Source organism: Eurosta solidaginis, chromosome 1, assembly GCF_040869045.1.
Source record: "Eurosta solidaginis isolate ZX-2024a chromosome 1, ASM4086904v1, whole genome shotgun sequence".
NCBI classification, from domain to species: domain Eukaryota; kingdom Metazoa; phylum Arthropoda; class Insecta; order Diptera; family Tephritidae; genus Eurosta; species Eurosta solidaginis.
In genome coordinates, this window is record NC_090319.1 from 375,961,063 (window position 1) to 375,984,158 (window position 23,096).

Sequence of the window (23,096 nt, forward strand, 5' to 3'; positions counted from 1 at the left end):
GAGGGAATATTTCTCTGCTCTCCTAAATGGAGGCAGCCATTCACCGCGCAGAGATGAAGAACCCGATCCCGCAATCGATGATGATGGAATATATGTCCCCCCGCCCGATTATGACTAAGGTAGAATAGCAATAACCAGATTGAAAAACAACAAGGCCGTGGGCGCTGATGGATTGCCTGCGGAGCTATTCAAGTACGGCGGCGAGGAGTTGGTAATGCGCATGCAGCAGCTTAGCAAAATATGGGCGGACGAGTGCATGCCCGACGGTTGGAATCTAAGTGGTCTTTGCCCAGTCCACAAGAAGGGGGATACTGCAAAATGCACCAACTATCGTGGAATCAGCCTTCTTAATATCGCATATAAGGTCCTTTCAAGTGTATTGTGCGAAAGATTGAAGCCCACCGTGAACCGGCTGATTGGACCTTATCAGTGCGGCTTCAGACCTGGTAAATCTACCATCGACCAGATTTTCACAATGCGCCAAATCTTGGAAAAAACCCGTGAAAAGAGAATCGACACACATCACCTCTTCGTCGACTTTAAAGCCGCCTTCGACAGCACGAAAAGGAGCTGCCTATATGCCGCTATGTCTGAATTTGTTCCCGACAAAACTTATACGGCTGTGCAAAATGACGTTGAGCAACACCATCAGCTCAGTCAGAATTGGGAAGGACCTCTCCGAGCCGTTCGAAACTAAACGAGGTTTCAGACAGGGTGACCCCCTATCGTGCGATTTCTTTAATTTGATGCTGGAGAAAATTATACTAGCTGCAGAACTTAACCGCACTGGAACAGTATACTATAAAAGCGTGCAATTACTGGCATATGCTGATGACATTGATATCATCGGCCTAAACACCCGCGCTGTTAGTTCTGCTTACTCCAAGCTGGAAAAAGAAGCGGTAAAGATGGGTTTGATGGTGAATGAGGACAAAACGAAGTACCTGCTGTCATCCAGCAAAGAGTCAGCGCATACGCGCCTTGGCAACCACGCTACTGTTGGCAGCCATAATTTCGAAATAGTAAAAGACTTCGTTTATTTGGGATCCAGCAACAACATCAGCACTGAAATCCAGCGAAGAATCAATCTTGCCATTAAATGCTACTTTGGACTAGGTAGGCAATTGAAAAGTAAAGTCCTCTCTCGGCGAACGAAAATCATACTCTACAAGTCACATATCGTACCCGTCCTGCTATATGGGGCAGAAGCATGGACCATGACAACAGCATATGAAGCGGCTTTGGGAGTGTTCGAGAGAAAAGTTCTTCGAAAGATTTATGGACCTCTACGCGTTGGCGATGGCGAGTACCGAAGAAGATTTAATAATGAGCCGTACGAGCTATACGCAGACATCAACATAGTCCAGCGAATTAAAACGCAGCGGCTGCGCTGGCTAGGCCATGTTATGCGAATGAATGATGATGCTCCGGCCAAGAAAGTGTTTCTATGGAACCCGCCTATGGAAGCATAGGTAGAGGGCGGCCCCACTCCGTTGGAAGAACCAGGTGGAAAACGATTTAAACTCCCTTTGTGTGACCAATTGGCGCCGGTTGGCGGAGCGAAGGAGCGCCTGGCGCGCCTTGTTGGACGGCCATAACCGTTTAGACGGTTAAGCGCCAATTGAGTAAGTAAGCAAGTTTCCGACAAAATAAAAGTTTGAGTTGTTTTGGAATCGTTTCAACTTGAAAGTGTTACGAAAATTAAACTTGCCGAATTATATGTAAAGTTACTCCAGTGGTGAATTACCTTCCTGCGATTTGATTCTTTACTTTTCTATAACTTACAAGTTCTCTATTTAAAATGTTATGTCAAACATTTATACTACAAGTTTTGTTCGAAACAATCAAGTGTGGCAACTACATGCGAGATAAGAAATTGAGAAAGAGCTAAGCTGCAACTGAAAGAATTGAGAATCAGTTTTGTGACTACTATTTTCATTTCTATTTGCAAAGCGAAGTTCAAAACTATATATTAAATAAATTATAAAATATAAAATTTGGTGAAAGTGCATTTAATAAAACAATATAATAAAGTGTATAATGTTTAAAAGGCCAATTAATGCTGACTTATAACCATAAAACCATAACCAGATCAAACAGTTGATCAAACCTACCTTATGGAAATCAATGTAATCGATTAATGGTGCCATACCATAACGCTAACGCCATAATCATACCATAGCCAACCAATTGGTTTTTGGTTTCTGGCCATATCCATAACCTAAAAATATTTGAGTTGGTGAATTTAATAACTTTTTGTAGATTTTATTCATTGTTTTGGATACGTTATGACAAAGAGACTTTTTTTTTTGTGGAACATGTTTGTAATTTTTTGCGTTTTCTTCATTTTCATGAAATTTTCACTATTTTTAGGTTAAGGCACCATTAATCGATCACATTGGAGATGGTTATGGATATGGGTATGGTTACGACTATGGTGTTAGAGTTAGGGAAGTTTAATTTGGCCTTAATGTGTGCCAGCATATTTGATGTACGCTCAATTGAAGTTCGGTTAGTAAGTGCGTACATATGTATGTATATGTAGCAAGCATGCGTATTTATGTATTCACATTTTACGTATGTATGTATATGGCAACATACTTTCGTACAAAGCTGCCGCAACAACTTTTTTTGTTCATTTGACTACTAAAACGGTCAATTACGAATCAACGATTTGTGCGCATTTGATTCAACACCTTCTTGCGATGGATAAAAATTAACAGAAATTTTGATTGAATTGACCTGTATTTCGGTTGATTTTACCAGTCATTTTCTTTCAGTGTAGCATGAACGGTTAATTATTATATAACATATTTATAGATAATTGATCATAATCGTTTGACTGTACATAATGTAACACTACTTGATGCTGGCGATTATGAATGTGTTGTTAAATCATCGGTCAATGAAATATCATCGAAAACTTCTGTCGTAATTGAAGGAGCACCTGGCGCACCTGGTGGTGTACAAGTTATTGAAATAGGCAAAACTAAAGCTATTATTGAGTGGGTGGATGGTGCTAATAATGGCAGACCTATACGCTATTATAACATTCTTGGACGCACAAATTGGAATCGTACATGGGTGAACGTATCTACACATGTTCAAGCACGTCAAGTAGATCGTTATACAAGTCGGCAACAAGCAGAAGTATCAAATCTAATACCATGGTGTTCATATGAATTTAGCGTAGCTGCAGTTAATGATTTAGGTATCGGTATACCATCCACACCATCACCAATTTATAGTACCCATGAAGATAAACCATATATTGCACCGCGTAATGTTGGTGGTGGTGGTGGTAAGATTGGTGATTTAACAATAACATGGGATCCATTATTGCCACAAGAACAACATGGTCATGGTATACGTTATAAAGTTTTTTGGAAATTGAAAGGTACATTAGAATGGGCATCAGAAGAATTGAAACGTTTAAAAAATGATGGGGTAGCGGTTGTTAATATACCACTGAATAACTATTATACCGAGTATGAAGTTAAAGTGCAGGCTATAAATAATATTGGCAAAGGACCAGAAAGTCAGCCAGTCGTTATATATTCGGCAGAAGATATGCCACAAGTGGCGCCGCAGAAACCATTTGCCACGCCATTCAATTCGACTGCTTTGAATGTAACGTGGAGACCGATTGAAATGACGCGCGAGAATGTGCGCGGTAAACTAATTGGACACAGAGTAAGTATTGTAGTTGTTAAAGTTTGATTTTTTTTTATTTTTATTAAACTTTTTTTTTCTATTTCTGTAGTTGAAATATTGGAAGACAACTCATAATGAGGAGGATGCTGTTTATTATTTGTCACGTACTACAAGAAATTGGGCACTCATAGTTGGCTTACAACCGGACACATATTACTTTGTGAAAGTAATGGCATACAATGCTGCTGGAGAGGGTCCCGAAAGTGAACGTTTTGAAGGTGAGCATACATGATCTGCAGCCAATTACACTTTAACTTGTGCAAAAGAAGTATAGGTATTAGGGTGGGTCGATTTGTATGGACGAAAGTTAACCGATATCGCGCCATCGATTTTTCGGTAGGATTTGGGCTCAGGAAATAAAAGTTTCCACGACTCATACCCAAAAAAATGATTTTCGAGCCTGCGAAATTTAATTTTTTTGACTTTTTTTCGACTTTGATTCTTAAGGTTTTTTTCATGACCTACTAAAATTTTTTTTATGTATACCCTGTCCCACCTAAAAACGTTGTTGATAACAGTTTTTTGAAAAAAAAAATATTTTTGGGTCGGACAGGGTATACATGAAAATTTTACAATCAAATGAAAATTTTTTAGTAGGTCATGAAAAAAACCTTAAAACTCAAAGTCGAAAAAAGTCAAAAAAAAAAAAAAATAAATTTCGCAGGCTCGAAAATTATCCTATCGAAAAATCGATGGCACGATATCGGTTAATAATTTTATTGCTATTGTTCATTTAATAAATAAATAAATAAATCGACCCAGTCTAATAGGTATATTTGAAATGTACTTTGCTCTAAGATGTGGGGAACTCTTGTATTTTAATTCACATTTTTTATTTTTGTTTTTTTGTTCGCATTTATGACTTAATAAAAAATATAAAAAAATTACAGAGCGAACGTATCGCAAAGCACCTCAAAAACCGCCATCATCAGTGCATGTATATGGCATTAATCCATCTACAGTGCGAGTTGTTTGGCGTTATGTATCCCCAGCTCAAGATGAAGAGCCCATCGAAGGTTATAAGGTATGTAAATTAAGTTATGCGAGAAATTTATCGAAAAATTCAAACGTTTTGTAGGTACGCGTTTGGGAAAGCGATCAAAATATGATAACAGCTAATGACACAATTATACTTGTGGGTGAAAAATTAGAGGCATATATTACAAATCTAACGCCTGGTAAAACTTATAACATGCGTGTGCTAGCTTATAGTAATGGTGGTGATGGACGTATGTCTAGTCCGACATTACGTTTTCAAATGGGTAAGAATCTGCTTAAAACATAAACAGATTCCTTTTAAGATTAATTGAATGTGTTTATTTATTTATGTTTTTAATAGGCAAAACGACACGCAATCAAGCAAGTCAACAGTACACTAGCGGTCTTAATACATTGTTAATAGCTAGTTTATTGTATCTCATTTCAATGTACCTCTACACTGACTAAGTTTCAACAAAATGAGGAGGATAAAAGGGAGCATGCTATGCATAAGAATAATTATAAACCGTCCATTAGGCATTCGAAAAGTGATGCGATACGATTCGTGTACATATGTATGTGTGTGTGTGATCCATTTATTTTTAAAACTGCAAAAGTTTACGAAGATAAATCATATGCAAGATTGTTTTTCTTAAAAGTCACATGGCTAAGTCTTTTTCCAGAGCCCTGCTGATGACTAAAAAAAGCGAATCAATTAAAAAAAGACTCGAATATTGCACTCTCTTGCGGTTGAATAGTGATTTATAAAAAATACAATAACAAAGTGTACAGTAGGGCGGGTCAAATTGCATGGGGAAAAATGAGAAAAAACTTCAGGTGCACATCCAGTTTCTGAATCTATGGGACATACTGAGTAATATTGTCCATGGGACCATAGGTCTGAAATGAATTTCGAGCCTCCCTAATTTTGTTAGAAAATTTTATATCCCAATCCGAATCCGAATTTGACATTTATTTTCATGTATTTTATTTGTGAGTGCCGCTATTCGAATTGGGATATAAAATATTCTAACAAAATTACGGAGGCACGAAATTCATTTCAGACCTATGGTCTCATCGACAACATTATTCAGTATGACCCATAGATTCAGAAGATGGATGTGCCTTTTCAACAATAAATTTGACCCACCCTAGTGTACAGTGAGTGATTATAAATAAAACTCGACGAAGTTTAGAAAAGTTGGTTATACATTTCCTTAACCTCTTCAGACTCATATGTGTACCGTGATCTTTTTAAATTCTTACTATTTGTCGCATCTTTCGGCAAAAGCTAGTACTACAAATACTTTCTCTTCTTAACTATAAATATTTGATAGGTATTTATTTAATTTGAACTCGACAAATGTGAAATATTTATAAATTACACATGATGTAATAACGACAAGGTGGTCTATGTAGTGACAGCTCATTTTGAAAACTCCCATACAATACGAATGAGGCCGTTTTGTGAAATAGTATTAAACGAAGTACTTTTTTGTATTAATGCACTAAATCCACAAATGGTGACGAAATTGGGTGTGTGCTTAAATTGTTTAAAAAAATATTACTCATATTAATATACGCTACTCAAGACAGAGCAAAGCAGGTATAGAGTAGTGGTGTTGGCCTTTTATACCGAGAGTGCTTAATCAAGTGCAGGGAAACCAATCATCAAGATACTGTAAGAAAACTTCAAACAGTTTTTTTTTTTTTTTTTTTGAAGGGGGTGGTCCCTAGAAGCAAGCTTTACAAGCCCTTCGAGTAAATTTCTACCATAAAAACTTTTATCAGCCTTAGCAGATATTTTGAGATACGGATTCTGATGAGGATCTTGAATCCTGAATTAAGAGGGTCACACTATCTCCCCAAGGCTGCAGCCTATGAGATAATAAGTGATAATATCTGTTATTATATTTGATATAATTAGCTAGGTGTAGAAAAAGCATCTACCCTGCTGTAATTAATTTCGCTACCTCGGGCGTTTGTTAAGAGCACGAGAGCTCGTTTTGTATGTAGATACAGGAGGAGGAAAAAGGTTCGATGGAAGCGTGGATCGGTAGCCAGTTAACACAGTTGACTAAGCATGGGCTGACGATTGAAATTCCAGTGTGCCCTTATAGTTTTTTAAAAGCCCATGAGAGGTAGGGCTGGTGATTTTACCTGAGTAATGAAATACCCTGGTACTCGGGTACCGGGAATCCGGTTACCCAGATATTACTCGAGTATCCGAAAATCCCTATGCCCGAAGATCACCACAAATATGTGAGCAATGTGGTGCTGAAAAATTGCTTAAGGCCTTTTTCATGATCGGAACATGAGTTACTGCAGAGTACAAAGGTCATATAATACCCGGCTATCCTATTATGCGGTTGCCAGGCATTAACCAAATTATAATAAGTCAGAGTTTGCCGTGTCAGGCGTTGTTGTTTTGGCGAGAACATCGAATTGCGTGATTGCTGCATTATATGGGGCACGTTTTACAACCTGATCCGAGATTCACTCCTAAGCACCGCAGAGGTGAGATAATATGCGGGGCTAAAAATTACAGAAGGATGAAGTAACACAGAATGCACACAAGTATGAAACTTCCTAAACGTCATTCACTATAGAATCGCCTACGGGTACACTGACTATCAGTATAGTAATGTTCTTAAGGCTAAAACCAGGAAGGATCACTTGGTCCTAATTTGTTTGAAGTTGAAGATTTTCTGATGAAAAACTGCTTTACAATGTGTAATCAAACACTATTGCGTGCAGACCGAGATATGCGCTGGAATTGGCAGTTGCCATATAAAACAACGCACACAAGAAAACAAAACAGCCACAAAGAGATGCGATAGAAATATGCTTAACTCTAGAAAAGCTTTGATTTGATGCCGGACCTGGGGTATTTCAATACATCGCATTGTAATGCACATACAAGCGCCACCTCTGCCATAATATAAAAGTGATGTTTGGCGACTTTGCCAAGGGTTAACAATATGTAACTGGTCCCAATGAAAATATAGCACGCTATCTCACCCAATAGAGCCTAATCAATTTCCCCAACTCCCGAAACATTGGAAAAGTCATTAAATATCCTGTCTTTCGATCCAACCACGTCGACCATTTTGCGACGGGCGGAAGAAATGCTTTTGGAACACACTCGGAGCGGCAAAAACCAGAAAAAAAGGACCTGGAAAGGGTAAAAGAATTTAGATGTACATTATGATTATTATTTTAAACAAATCACTTTCATTTTGTGAGGATAATGTTCAAATTTCTCTTATTTTGTTAAATAAACAAAATTATTTTTATGAAAATTGTCACCAATTTGAATGAAAGAAAAGTCAACACAAAACAGAGTTGGAGAAAAAAGTGATGCGGTTGCATACTTTTCCAGGAAAATTAATTTGTATGGTTTTTTCTACAATATTTCATCTGAATGAAAAAGTAGTTTAGCAAAGAGGCAAATTGAGTTTCAGACTGGGAGTTCAAGATGGCGGATTAGAAAGAGAAGCTGCCAACGTCAGTCACCTTGTAATTGCATCATGTAAATTACACATTTTTAGGTTGGTCGAGGAATAAAATATTAAAATAATACGTTGTGTAGGTTTCTTCGAAATTTAAAGAGAGAGTTATCCCTTGAAAAGAAAAAAATTATACTATTTTTATACTTAACTTATAACGGGAAAACCTTATTTTCTGTGGCACAAATTTGTAACAAAAACTTTGTTTTTATTATTATTTATATTACTTTTTAATCGTGTGTATTTTTAGGTCTCTACAACTATGAAAAACCATATAAAACTTTAAATCCCTATTAAGTTTATGCTCAGGTCTGAAGGCGTTAAGAGGAATCGCATGCAGGGTGCCATATTCTACCGACAAATTATTCGAAAAAGGCTCAAATAGGAATCGAAAAGACTTGAATTACTTCATAACTTTGTGGGAATTGACAGAGTTTTAGTGGTTTGAAAAAAAAAACATGTATTGGTATTATTGATAAATGCTCCATGTATGTACCACGTTTTCACTTAAACAATGATACAGATTTGAGACATATTCATAGTCACAAGTTTTAAACAATATGCAATTTTTTTGGGCCCATTTTTTATATATTCTATATTTGTATAAAATGAATATACATCTACATATGTACATATTTTAATATAAACAATGTCAAACAATTCGAAAAAGAAAACGGTCCATCAAACACAAACCGAATGCATTTAATTTTAAGAATATTGTATTTAAGAAACGCAACGACTCCGTCTTTTTATTTTATTTACATGTAGGTATACGCTTGTATATTTGCAAATCAAAACTATCTTACAATTATATATATATATATATATATAATAATACTATATACAAACAAATTAAAATTTTTTTTTTGACTCAAATTCAAATCAAACTTATGCTTGCTGGCAACGGACAAAAAATGCTGCTGGTAACCGTAGCAACGGGCGATCGGCGGTAGTCGTGCTCACACGTACTTGTTGTCGGCTTCGCGTTGATGAAAATCAAAATTTTTAGATTTTTTCGCTTGACAGCTGGTGTATTTGATCGTGGCCAATGTGATTGACAAGCATTAGTGTGTTAGTTTTGTGAGAACGTGAAATGAGCAAGTTCACGGAATGAGCAAGTTGCGGTTTATTGAAACCTACGAATGCAAAGGTCGGATGGAAAAAAAAAATTGCTAAAAATCAGATAATTTTCTTAGTGGCTTTAGATTAGCATCTTATTAAAATTGAATAAGCTACAAAACTGCATACTCGAAAAAAGTTCAAAAATTTTTATGAAAATTCGCAAAATTTACAAGCAATAAAAAATCGTCATCCGATGACATGTTTACGTCTGCACGCTACGAATTTGCAATACAAATGGCGCTTGATGCTTTCTGCTTGTGTGGTGGCCGGGCAAGCGACAATCACCCGATACGCACACAACCACCCGTTGCTCTGGTTACCAGCAGCATTTTTTGTGCCGTTGCCAGCCAACATTACAAGTAAATTTTGCACACATCCATTCATATTCTTAAAATAAAGTGACCTTATAATCGTACATAGCTAAGCGAGTAAAATATCTGTCTAGTTTGGTATGAGCGGAATCGAAGTTTTCTCATTTTACTTAGAATTACAAAAAATATATTCAGTAGTATTTTTATATCTTCACTTTAAAACTTGATTCGATTTTACAAAAGCTCTTACTAAAGTGGTTTGCTAATATTTTGGTTAGTTTTATAGTACATATAATTAAAAAATAAATACATTTTTAAAAAATATTGTATGTAAATCATTATCATAATTTTAGTAATATACCCTATGTCGATTGGTATGGGGATATTGTATCTATATATATTAAAAGAAAGGCTAAAATGTGTGTTAGTTGGTCGCCGGTGTTTGAAAAGATGCGTCGGTCAATTTTGTTCAAACTTTCACATAAGTTGCGTATACCTCACGCGGTTGTTATTACATAGGTTTCGTTGCGATCGACGCACAAATTCTATGGTCTTGAGATCAAAACGTGGGTAATCCTGGGATGAGTTTTTACAATATGGGTATCAAATGGAAGCTGTTTATGAGTACTTTGATACAGTGTATTTTTCGTACCCCTGGGTGACTAGGGTCTCGAGATATAGGCCAAAAAAATTACCCGGGTATCCCTAGAATGTGTTTATAGAATGTGAATAATAAATGAAAGCTGTTGATGAGTGCTTTAGTACAGGGTTGTTTTCATACCTATTGGTGACCAGGGTCTCAAGATATAGGTCAAAACGTGGATCAGGGTAACACTAGGATGTGTTTTTACATTATGGGTATCAAATTGAAGCTGTTGATGTGTGCTTTAGTACAGAGTAAGTTTTATACCGCTGGATGACTAGGGTCTCGAGATATAGGCCAAAACGTGGACCCGGATACCCCTATAATGGGTGTGTAATATGGATATCAAATGAAAGCTGTTGCTGAGAGCTTTAAAGTAATTTTCATTTTGATATTCGATTTAGTCGCATCAACCTGGCAAAACTGATAAATATGCATGCGAAGCCGAAATAAAGACAAGTAGAAATAATACCCACAAACCTATTTACATACGTCCTATTCGATTTGCTTGAAATTTGGTATATACACTATGGAGCAAAAGTGAACACTTAAGAATCAATTTTGCAGGTTATGTCATACACAAAACGTAGTGTTATAATATGATAGAAATCAACCAGGTTATTAGCATTGCCATTATTTTTGGAGCAACAATTAATTTATAAACAAAAACAACAACAAATGCATTTAACACAATTCGTCTTTAAGTAAGGATAGGTATAGTGTTCACTTTTGCACTCATTCAAATTTTTTGCACTTGGATAAAGTAGGAGCGGCGTTAAATACCGTTATTCAGTATTTTACTAAGATAAGGGGTTGACTTGGTATATGCTATTCCAGCTATGATCAGCTTGTCCTAGTTCGCTGTGAAAAGTGGAAATATTAACCTTTATTTAAACAAGTAAGGAAGGCTAAGTTCGGGTGTAACCGAACATTACATACTCAGTTGAGAGCTGTGGAAACAAAGTAAGGGAAAATCACCATGTTGTAAAAAGAACCTAGGGTAACCCTGGAATGTGTTTGTATGACATGTGTATCAAATGGAAGGTATTAAAGAGTATTTTAAGAGGAAGTGGGCCATAGTTCTATAGATGGACGCCATTTAGGGATATCGCCATAAAGGTGGACCAGGCCTGACTCTAGAATTTGTTTGTACGATATGGGCATCAAATGAAATGTGTTAATGATAATTTTAAAAGGGAGTGGGCTTAAGTTCTATAGGTGGACGCCTTTTCGAGATATCGCCATAAAGGTGGACCAGGGGTGACTCTAGAATTTGTTTGTACGATATGAGTATCAAATGAAAGGTGTTAATGAGTATTTTAAGAGGGCGTGGGCCTTAGTTCTATATGTGGACCCCTTTTCGAGATATCGCCATAAAGATGGACCAGGGGTGACTCTAGAATTTGTTTGCACGATATGAGTATCAAATGAAAGGTGTTAATGAGTATTTTAAGAGGGCGTGGGCCTTAGTTCTATATGTGGACGCCTTTTCGAGATATCGCCATAAAGGTGGACCAGGGGTGGCTCTGAAATTTGTTTGTACGATATGGGTATCAAATGAAAGGTATTAATGAGTATTTTAAAAGGGCGTGGGCCTAAGTTCTATAGATGGACGCCTTTTCGAGATATCGCCATAAAGATGGACCAGGGGTGACTCTAGAATTTGTTTGTACGATATGAGTATCAAATGAAAGGTGTTAATGAGTATTTTAAGAGGGCGTGGGCCTTAGTTCTATATGTGGACGCCTTTTCGAGATATCGCCATAAAGGTGGACCTGGGGTGATTCTAGAATTTGTTTGTACGATATGGGTATGAAATGAAAGGTATTAATGAGTATTTTAAAAGGGCGTGGGCCTAAGTTCTATAGATGGACGCCTTTTCGAGATATCGCCATAAAGATGGACCAGGGGTGACTCTAGAATTTGTTTGTACGATATGGGTATCAAATGAAAGGTGTTAATGAGTATTTTAAAAGGGAGTGTGCCTTAGTTCTATATGTGGGCGCCTTTTCGGAATATCGTTATAAAAGTGGACCAGGGTTGACTCTAGAATTTGTTTGTACGATATGGGTATCAAATGAAAGGTGTTAATGAGTGTTTTAAAAGGGAGTGGGCTTAGTTCTATAGGTGGATGCCTTTTCGAGATATCGCCATAAAGGTGGACCAGGTGTGACTCTAGAATTTGTTTGTACTGTAACGAATTTGCTGCAAATCCTCTTATTTGCCTTTTTGCTAAGTTCGTATCACTAAACTGTTGAATAAATAACTCCAATATTGAATAATGGAAAAATGGCCTTTATTAAAGTACTTCACAATAACACTTATACTTTGCAATTAGCTGGCTTAATAACCAAACTGATATCTTAAATGAAACTGACTTTCAAAATAATACTGCTATTGCTCGCTAGATATCGTCCTAATCGAAACTGCTTGACAACTCAAATCAAACTGAATTACTTCTTACTCGCTTGCCCCGCTTTTATAGTTTACGCTGCATACTTCTAGGCTCTTCGATTTCCAGAACTTACTAGTTGTTTCGGCTACAAAATCGCCAGCCACAACTACGTGCACAAATTATTGCTCTCTCTTGTGACAACTCAGATAAGATATATGCACGTGTTTGTGCATTGCCGCTCCGCTGCTCGTATACGTACATATGTGTAGACGCAATTATTTATTCGTTTATGTAGATACATAAAGATTGAATTATTGATGTGAATGTTTGTAGTTTGCGCGCATAGGCATATAAGTAAATGCATCTGTGTGTGACATCTCTCTGGGCTGCCTTATATATGTGTATACTTGATTTAATTATTAACGTAAACACTGCTTGGCATGGCCTTAGCATCGCCTTAGTGATGGGATAATTTAGTGATGCTAATATCCGTGACAGTACGATATGTGTATCAAATGAAAGGTGTTAATGAGTATTTTAAAAGGGAGTGGGCCTTAGTTCTATAGGTGGACGCCTTTTCAAGATATCGCCATAAAAGTGGACCAGGGGTGACTCTAGAATTTGTTTGTACGATATGTGTATCAAATAAAAGGTGTTAATGAGTATTTTAAAAAGGCGTGGGCCTTAGTTCTATATGTGGACGCCTTTTCGATATATCGCCATAAAGGTGGACCAGGGGTGACTCTAGAATGTGTTTGTACGATATGGGTATCAAATGAAAGGGGTAATGAGCATTTTAAAAGGGAGTGGGCCTTAGTTCTATAGGTGGACGCCTTTTCGAGATATCGCCATAAAAGTGGACCAGGGGTGACTCTAGAATTTGTTTGTACGATATGGGTATCAAATGAAAGGTGTTAATGAGTATTTTAAAAAGGCGTGGGCCTTAGTTCTATATGTGGACGCCTTTTCGGGATATCGCCATAAAGGTGGACCAGGGGTGACTCTAGAATTTGTTTGTACGATATGGGTATCAAATGAAAGGTGTTAATGAGTATTTTAAAAGGGAGTGGACCTGAGTTCTATAGGTGGACGCCTTTTCGAGATATCGCCATAAAGGTGGACCAGGGGTGACTCTAGAATGTGTTTGTACGATATGGGTATCAAATGAAAGGTATTAATGAGTATTTTAAAAGGGCGTGGGCCTAAGTTCTATAGATGGACGCCTTTTCGAGATATCGCCATAAAGATGGACCAGGGGTGACTCTGGAATTTGTTTGTACGATATGAGTATCAAGTGAAAGGTGTTAATGAGTATTTTAAGAGGGCGTGGGCCTTAGTTCTATATGTGGACGCCTTTTCGAGATATCGCCATAAAGGTGGACCAGGGGTGACTCTAGAATTTTTTTGTACGATATGGGTATCAAATGAAAGGTGTTAATGAGTATTTTAAAAAGGAGTGGGCCTTAGTTCTATATGTGGACACCTTTTCGAGATATCGCCATAAACGTGGACCAGGGGTGACGCCAGAATGTGTTTGTACGATATGGGTATCAAATTAAAGGTATTAATGAGGGTTTTAAAAGGGAGTGGCCCTTAGTTGTATATGTGAAGGCGTTTTCGAGATATCGACCAAAATGTGGACCAGGGTGATCGAGAACATCATCTGTCGGGTACCGCTAATTTATTTATATATGTAATACCACGAACAGTATTCCTTCCAAGATTCCAAGGGCTTTTGATTTCGCCCTGCAAAACTTTTTCATTTTCTTCTACTTAATATGGTAGGTGTCACACCCATTTTACCAAGTTTTTTCCTAAAGTTATATTTTGCGTCAATATACCAATACAATTACCATGTTTCATCCCTTTTTCGTATTTGGTATATAATTATGGCATTTTCTTAATTTTTCGTAATTTTCGATATCGAAAAAGTGGGCGTGGTCATAGTCGGATTTCGGCCATTTTTTACACCAATACAAAGTGAGTTCAGATAAGTACGTGAACTGAGTTTAGTAAAGATATATCGATTTATACTCAAGTTATCGTGTTAACGGCCGAGCGGAAGGACAGACGGTCGACTGTGTATAATAACTGGGCGTGGCTTCAACCGATTTCGCCCCTTTTCACAGAAAACAGTTATTGTCCTAGAATCTAAGCCTCTACCAAATTTCACAAGGATTGGTAAATTTTTGTTCGACTTATGGCATTAAAAGTATCCTAGACAAATTAAATGAAAAAGGGCGGAGTCACGCCCATTTTGAAATTTTCTTTTATTTTTTTATTTTGTTGCAACATATACTTACTGGAATTGAATGTTGACATAATTTACTTATATACTGTAAAGATATTAACTTTTCTTTTAAAATTTGAATTAAAAAAAAAATTTTTTTTAAAAGTGGGCGTGATCGTTCTCCGATTTTGCTAAGTTTTATTAAGCAGACATATAGTAATAAGAGTAACGTTCCTGCCAAATTTCATCATGATATCTTCAACGACTGCCAAATTACAGCTTGCAAAACTTTTAAATTACCTTCTTTTAAAAGTGGGCGGTGCCACGCCCATTGTCCAAAATTTTACTAGTTTTCTATTCTGCGTGATAAATTCAACTCACCTACCAAGTTTCATCGCTTAATCCGTATTTGGTAATGAATTATCGCACTTTTTCGATTTTTCGAAATTTTCGATATCGAAAAAGTGGGCGTGGTTATTGTCAGATATCGTTCATTTTAAATAGCGATCTGAGATGAGTGCTCAGGAACCTACATACCAAATTTCATCAAGATACCTCAAAATTTACTCAAGTTATCGTGTTAACGGACAGACGGATGGACGGACGGACGGACATGGCTCAATCGAATTTTTTTTCGATACTGATGATTTTGATATATGGAAGTCTATATCTATCTCGATTCCTTTATACCTGTACAACCAACCGTTATCCAATCAAAGTTAATATACTCTGTGAGCTCTGCTCAACTGAGTATAAAAATGAAGCCGCGTAACAACAAAATGATTGCGGAGGTAGAAAAGCTGCTTCAACTGGGCAAGTCTATGTACATGGGAAGTTGCAAAGCAACCTAAACTCTCCCAATCACAAGTGATGAAAGTGAAGAAATTTAAAAATTTGGCCACTCAGTATTGCAAAAATGGCCGATCAAAGAAGATAAAAGTAGCGAAGCGAAGCTTCTGGCACGTTCCTTAATGACCGGGAAAGCAAAAACAACAAAATAGGCAGCGCAAAGTATTAATTGTGCAGCCAGTGTGTGGACTGCCCGGCATGCGCTTAAAGGAGTTGGTTGTTTTCCTGCAAAAAATGCCCAAGAAGCCTAAACTTTCAGCAAAAAATCGATAAGCTCGGATAGCGTTTGCAGCACGTCATAAAAATTGGACTATTAATGAGTGGAGCGCATTCATCTGACCATAGAACGCGTCTCCAGTTATTAATAGTCCAATTTTTATGACGTGCTGCAAACGCTGTCCGAGCTTATCGATTTTTTGCTGAAAGTTTAGGCTTCTTGGACATTTTTTGCAGGAAAACAACCAACTCTTTTAAGCGCATGCCGGGCAGTCCACACACTGGCTGCACAATTAATACTTTGCGCTGCCTATTTTGTTGTTTTTGCTTTCCCGGTCATTAAGGAACGTGCCAGAAGCTTCGTTTCGCTACTTTTATCTTCTTTGATCGGCCATTTTTGCAATACTGAGTGGCCAAATTTTTAAATTTCTTCACTTTCATTATTTGTGATTGGGAGAGTTTAGGTTGCTTTGCAACTTCCCGTGTAGACTTGCCCAGTTGAAGCAGCTTTTCTACCTCCGCAATCATTTTGTTATTACGCGGCTTCATTTTTTAAATAAACGTTAATATTTCCACTTTTCACAGCGAACTAGGACAAACTGATCATAGCTGGAATAGCAAATACCAAGTCAACCCCTTATCTTAGTAAAATACCGAATAACGGTATTTAGCGCCGCTCCTACTTTATCCAAGTGCAAAAAATTTGAATGAGTGCAAAAGTGAACACTATACCTATCCTTACTTAAAGACGAATTGTGTTAAATGCATTTGTTGTTGTTTTTGTTTATAAATTAATTTTTGCTCCAAAAACAATGGCAATACTAATTACCTGGTTGATTTCTGTCATATTATAATACTACGTTTTGTGTATGACATAACATGCAAAATTGATTCTTAAGTGTTCACTTTTGCTCCATAGTGTAAATTTGCCTATATTAGTATTTACGATCCTTTTTTCCGGGAAGTAGATCAGAGACGGACTGGGACTGGGATTTGGAACAAAATGCATACCACCCTCTGGGACTGGCAATAAGGGATAAAGAAGAATGAGAACAACTTGAGAGTAGGGAAAAGAGAGAAGAAGGAGACTGAGAAAGAGAGAATGAGACGAAGGTAGAGATAGATGAAGCGAAAAAGACGAAGAAAGGAGTGAATAAAATTATTAGGAAAAAAGTGATGAGGGGGGGGGGGGGGGGAGAGGGAGGAGAGTTAGAAGGAAAAAGCTTATTAAAATGTATGCAGATAGACCAAATTTAGGGCATAACAATGTATATATACTAGCATATTTACATAAATCAGGGCGAGAAAAGATTTTTTTCGGCTTCGCTGCTTGTTTAGGCCTGGCTTTGGTGCCAGTTTCAGTTTTGGCTTCTTCTCGAAGCGATAAGGAGGTTAATCAAGGGGTTTGGGTAGTTGTATCGATGTTGATGATCCTTTACGTGGTATTGATCCGATACGCTCCAGAAGCTACTAGCCCGACCATCTCGGGAACGATTTGATATGACCACGGACGGGGCGAAGTAGCGCTACAACAACAGTAACAACCACGTTGAGCCATCTAGATCCTCCAGCCCCCTTTTTTCGTGTGCACCTTGGGGTCGGCAGAGCCTCTCCTCCTCGGTCCCGAGTTGACCCGGGTTTCTGTTCCGATTTTTTACTCTGGTTTCTTCTCGGTTTCTTTCCGGTTGATTTTCGGTTTTTTATCTTTCCTTACCACTACATTTTCTTTTTTGTTTCATCCCTTCCTCCCCCTTCGCCTGTCTTTTGCTTTCTTTTCCCCTTTCTGTAAATCTGAGTTGTTGTTGTTGCATTAACGATAAAGACACTCCTCACAGCGCTTCCCAAAGCAGTCGGTTCTATGTACCGGCGCGACTCGGGATATTCCCGACCAACGACTGTCATTTCAGTGCAACCCCATTTAATTTGTTGCGTCCCTCCCACAAATTGACATCCTCCCAGCAGCTCCTTGCAGCGGGACTGCTCCATATTCTCTTGCTCCGGGAGGGTATCGAACCCAATCCGGGTCCGTCTCCTGACCCCGGTCCTGAGAAATGGGTTTGCTGCGTCTGCCGGAAAAGAATCTTTTTAGGACGGACATACTCTTGTCAGTGTGTCTCTGCTCAGCAAGCCACAACTAGTACCCGCTGCTGCTCGCGCCCCACGGCCCTACCAACTCATACGGCTCCTCCCAGTCATACCTACAATCTCCGTAGTAGGGTCAGTAGCAATGCCGAGCATCAGCCCCTGCCCCGGCTTCTACCCTCCACCCCCCTCACCACCCCCACCTTTTCCGGCAGCAATCGTGTAGGTCAGGAAAACAGACTCTTAGAATATTCTTAGTCCCTACCTCCTTTTGCACCGTTTGCCAGCACAGAATATATATGTTTGCGACATCCGCCCAATGCAGCCCCTGCCTTGGATGGTGCAACTTTCCTAGATGTTCTGGTCTCCGCGACGGCAATCCCCCGACGGGTTTCATTGCGCCATGTTGCCAGGCCCAAATACACCGGGTACCCCAATGCTTACCTAAGGACATCCAGTCCCAGGGCCACAACAGCAGTTGCGTCCTAGCCTTTCACAACCCAGGCGTAGTCACCCGTCACTTACTCCCAGAGTGACGACGTCTCCCCCCTTGCACTTCACAATTCTGCAGTTAAACTGTAATGGATTAACTGGGAAGATCAAGGAGATAGTCGATTTCATGAAGCGGCACAGCATCCGCATTGCTGCGATTCAAGAGACTAAACTCACAGGAAGATCTGCTCTGCAGACCTGTACTGGGTATAATGCCCACAGAAAAGACCGCGAGAGCGGAAATGGAGGCGGCCTCGCGTTTATCATACACCACTCTGTGCAATATCTCATATTTGATCCCGACATCAGCCGCAGGGCGGTGTCTTAGAACGTCAAGGCTTATCTGTCCGGGCAGGCGATGCAAATCTAGAAATCATCAACATCTACATCCCTCCTGCCACCTATTGCCCCAGTGGATACCGCCTTAATATCAGCGCCTTACTCACTGGCAACAATCGCATTATCTTAGGCGATTTCAATTCCCATCACGCACTATGGCATTCAAACGTGCAGGCAGACAGTAGGGGTGAGATGTTGGCGGATAAAAAAGAAGAAACGACGTTCGGCACAATAAACGGAGACGCCCCCACACTTATGGTAGGAAGCTGTCACAGTTCGTCGGACATATCAATCATCGTGAGCGCAGGACTCGTAAACTGCGTCAACTGGCCGATGGTAACGTTGGCATCCGACCACCTGCCTATACTTATTTCACTCCAGCGTCCCGCCGACTTCAACGTCACCGAAAAACGCACTTTCATAAACTTTGAAAAAGGAAAGTGGGACGAATAAAAATCCATTACAGACATCCGCTTTGCTGCCCTCCCTATCCCGACTGATGCTCGCCAACGGGAGCGTGCTTTCCGCAAGGTCGTTGAATCCGCTCTGCTCGCTTCATTCCCGCCGGGAGAATTGCCGAAATTCGACCTCACTTTCCGGCGGAGGCCGCAAATTTAGCGAGAGAGCGTGACCTTATAAGACAACTCGATCCCGGCGACCCCCAAATAAGGGATATAAATCAACGCATCAGATTGCTTGTGGATGAAAACAAGCGGGCGAAATGGGAGGAGCACCTAAGCGATTGTAACCTCTCTGTCGGTGTAAGTAAACTTTGGTCCACCGTAAAGTCCCTATCGAATCCGTCTAAGCACCACAAAATTTCCATCGCCTTTGGCGATAAAGTGCTGTCGGATAAGAAAAAATGCGCGAGCGCTTTCTGCCGATAATATATAATGCATTCTACGGTCGACAAAGATAGACGGAGTACCAACAGACACGCACATAAACATAAATTCAGCGCGTCTCCAATTACCATCACCGCCAGAGAGGTTGAGGACGGCATCGGTCATGCTAAACCATCCAAAGCAGTGGGCCCAGACGGCATAGCCATGCCGATGCTTAAAAGCCTAAGGAAAGAGGGTTTCAAATATTTAGCTCATGTCTTCAACCTGTCTCTCTCCACCTTTGTCATTCCCGAAAAACGGAAAATGGCAAAGGTGGTCCCGCTACTAAAGCCCGGGAAAGCGGCTAACACAGGAGAGTCATATCGCCCGATATCTCTACTATCGCCAGTAGCCAGGACGCTTGAAGCCATTTTGCTCCCCTATTTCAAAGCAAATTTGCAGCTAGCCTGTCATCAGCATGGCTTTAGAAAACTTCATAGCACAACCACCGCGATAAATGCCATTAGCACCCAGATAAATTGCGGTTTAAAACAAAAGAATGAGTTGCTATCGTTACATACGCCGATGACTGCACAATATTGTCCACAGGCCCAGGCCCACAGATCGATGAGCTTTGCAACAAAATAAACGGCTACCTGCCTGATCTCTCCAGTTTTTTCACCTCGCGAAACCTGACATTATTATCAACTCAATCATCGGCGACGTTATTTACAACATGGACGTCCCAAATGTCGACCATTTTCAACATCCACGTCAATGCACCATGCTACCGACTGTCTTACACCCCAAAATCATGGATGTGACGTTCGATCAGGATCTACATTTTGGCGGCATGCAGCCGCAATTGTACCGAAAATCCAGAGCCGTAATAAAATCCTCAAATCTCTTGCTGGCATAACTTGGGGAAAAGATAAAGAAACGCTCGTTACCACTTACAAAGCAATTGGCCAGCCGATTGCATGCTACGCGCCCCCGATATGGTCGCCAAGCCTAGAAACTACTCACTGGAAGAGGATACAGGCCTACCAAAATACTGCCTCTCAGAACCGCCAAGGGCTGTCTTCTTATGCCCCCAGAACACCATCTACATAATGAGGCGAGAATACTCCACATCAGGGAGAGAAATGAGATGCTAACCAAACAGTTCCTGTTGAATATCCACAAACCTGGGCATCCCAACAGAAATCTGATTGATGAGCCAACAGCGCCCAGGGGCTTAAGGAGTCATCTCCGTAAGCATTATGAGGAACTCAGCCGTATGAAGCCAAAAAACACAAACAGGTCTTCAGTGAACTCCACAAACAGACGTCGGACCTTTATGCCAGGAATTGCACGGTGAATCTAGTACTCAAAGAACGGTACCCAAAACTTGCGGACGAGAAACGCACACTCCCCAGGGAAACGCGAGTCACTCTAGCTCAACTTTGATATGGATACTGTAACAGGTCAAACTCTTACCTATCCAGAATTAACCCCGACATACAAAATGTATGCCCAAATTGCAATGTGTCCCCACATGACACCAACCATCCCTTTAATTGTAATGTGGAACCAAGGCCTGTAACACCCCTCACATTATGGTCTACCCCTGTTGAAACAGCAAATTTCCTTGGACTCCCGTTAGGGGACATTGATGACAATTTGTGATCGGTCGCACCTATTGGATGGGGCGAATCACTGCTACAACAACAACAACAACAACAACACTCCTCACAGCCTTTGGGGAGTGTTATCGAAGTTGATGGTCTTTTGCCGGATATAGATCCGGTACGTTCCGGTAACAAAGCACCATTAAGGTACTAGCCGACCTTCTCGGGAACGATTTATATGACCATATTAAACCTTCTAAACCACCCCACCCTCTATCTCGGGAACGATTTATGTGACCATATTAAACCTTCTAGGCCATACCGCCCTCCCCACTCCCTAGTTCCATGAGGAACTTGTGGTCACCAGAGCCTCGGATGTTAATGAAACAGGATTCGCCACGGGTAGGTGAGGTTGTATATTGAGTTGGAGAAGCTATATATTGCGCTGGCAACCCCTTGAGAAGGTTGCGCTACAAAACCCCTTGAATCAATTTGGTATTTTAGTCGCCTCTTACGACAGGCATACCTACTGCGGTTATATTCTAATCCCCCTAACCCGCTGGGGGCTGTAACTCTGAGTAGTAGCTCGGAGTGTGTTATGTATTTACCAACAGTTGGCAGCCCTCTTTTTCCTACTGTCATTATTATTATCTAATATATATTATAAATGGGAAAGTTTGGATGTTAAGATGTTTGGATGTTTGGATGTTTGGATGTTTAGATGTTTGGATGTTTGGATGTTTGGATGTTTGGATGTTTGGATGTTTGGATGTTTGGATGTTTGTCCAGACGTTTGTCTTTGTGACTCAATAACGCAAGAACGGCTGGACCGATTTGGATGAAATTTTGCACACATATAGCCAATAGTCTAGAAGGATCTACTAGCTATATATTTTTCAAAAGGGGCGTGGTCCCCGCCCCCTAGGAACAGTTGAAATGTAATTATTATATTTTTTCGTCTTTGCGACTGAATCACGCCAGAATGGCTACACGGATTTTGATGAAATTTGGGACACAGACAGTAGTCTACTAGCGAAATTTTTTTCGAACATGGAAAGAGGGGTGGGGGTCCCACGACCCTTCGAGAAATTATTTTTCATAATTTTTACACATTATAACTTTACGTATACTGGCCTTCACCAATATCACAGACTCAAGGGGTCAAATAAGTCGAGGGCTTACAAAGTAAGCAGTGACACCCTCCGCCCGCCCCCTTTATCTCCCCCTCTGGTGTAAAATCCATAAATTGTTATAACTCAATCTAAATTTTCTCCTAAATCAATAGTTTTTGGTATCTGGTACATACAGAACGAGATCTAGACAATTTTGGAGGAACGATCAGTGGTCCTCTCCTCTACTCCCGCCATCCGCCCTCCTTCAATTGTTTTTATTAGCACGCTTTTATTAGCTTTACCTGTATGTTTCTATCTAACTTTTTATTCGCTCCAATGCGCCTGCTGCCTTATTAACATGGTTTTATAATTAGCTTCACATTATTTGTAATCCCGTAAGGGTCATATCGAGACCCTTCCGGGATCATTTCTGGATGGTTTTCGGGATCGGTCCGGGATTACGCCGGGGTAATTTCGGGACTTTTTCGGGACTATTTCGGGATCATTTTGGGACCCTTCCGGGATCATTTCTGTATAGTTTACGGGATCCGTCCGGGATCCCGTCGGGGTTATTTTGGAACATTTTCGGGACTATTCCGGAATCATTTCGGGACTATTTCGCGATCATTTGGGGACCCTTCCGGCATCATTTCTGGATGGTTTTCGGGAT

The 23,096-nt window shown here is 39.7% G+C and overlaps 1 protein-coding gene across 5 annotated transcripts in view; it reads left to right on the plus strand.

Moving 5' to 3' along the window:
• Nucleotides 1-23,096, plus strand: part of Cont (Contactin) — a 121,567-nt gene that overhangs the window by 50,384 nt on the left and 48,087 nt on the right. For 4 of the 5 annotated variants that reach the window (XM_067763116.1, XM_067763118.1, XM_067763117.1 and 1 more), the window contains exons 6-10: nt 2,821-3,693; nt 3,764-3,932; nt 4,605-4,738; nt 4,793-4,976; nt 5,054-9,956. In XM_067763116.1, coding sequence (XP_067619217.1) covers nt 2,821-3,693; nt 3,764-3,932; nt 4,605-4,738; nt 4,793-4,976; nt 5,054-5,160 — 1,467 coding nt within the window. In that variant the 3' untranslated portion in view covers nt 5,161-9,956. Of the gene's footprint in view, nt 1-2,820; nt 3,694-3,763; nt 3,933-4,604; nt 4,739-4,792; nt 4,977-5,053; nt 9,957-23,096 lie in introns of those variants that run through there. The other variant, XR_010949149.1, reaches the window with a different exon arrangement.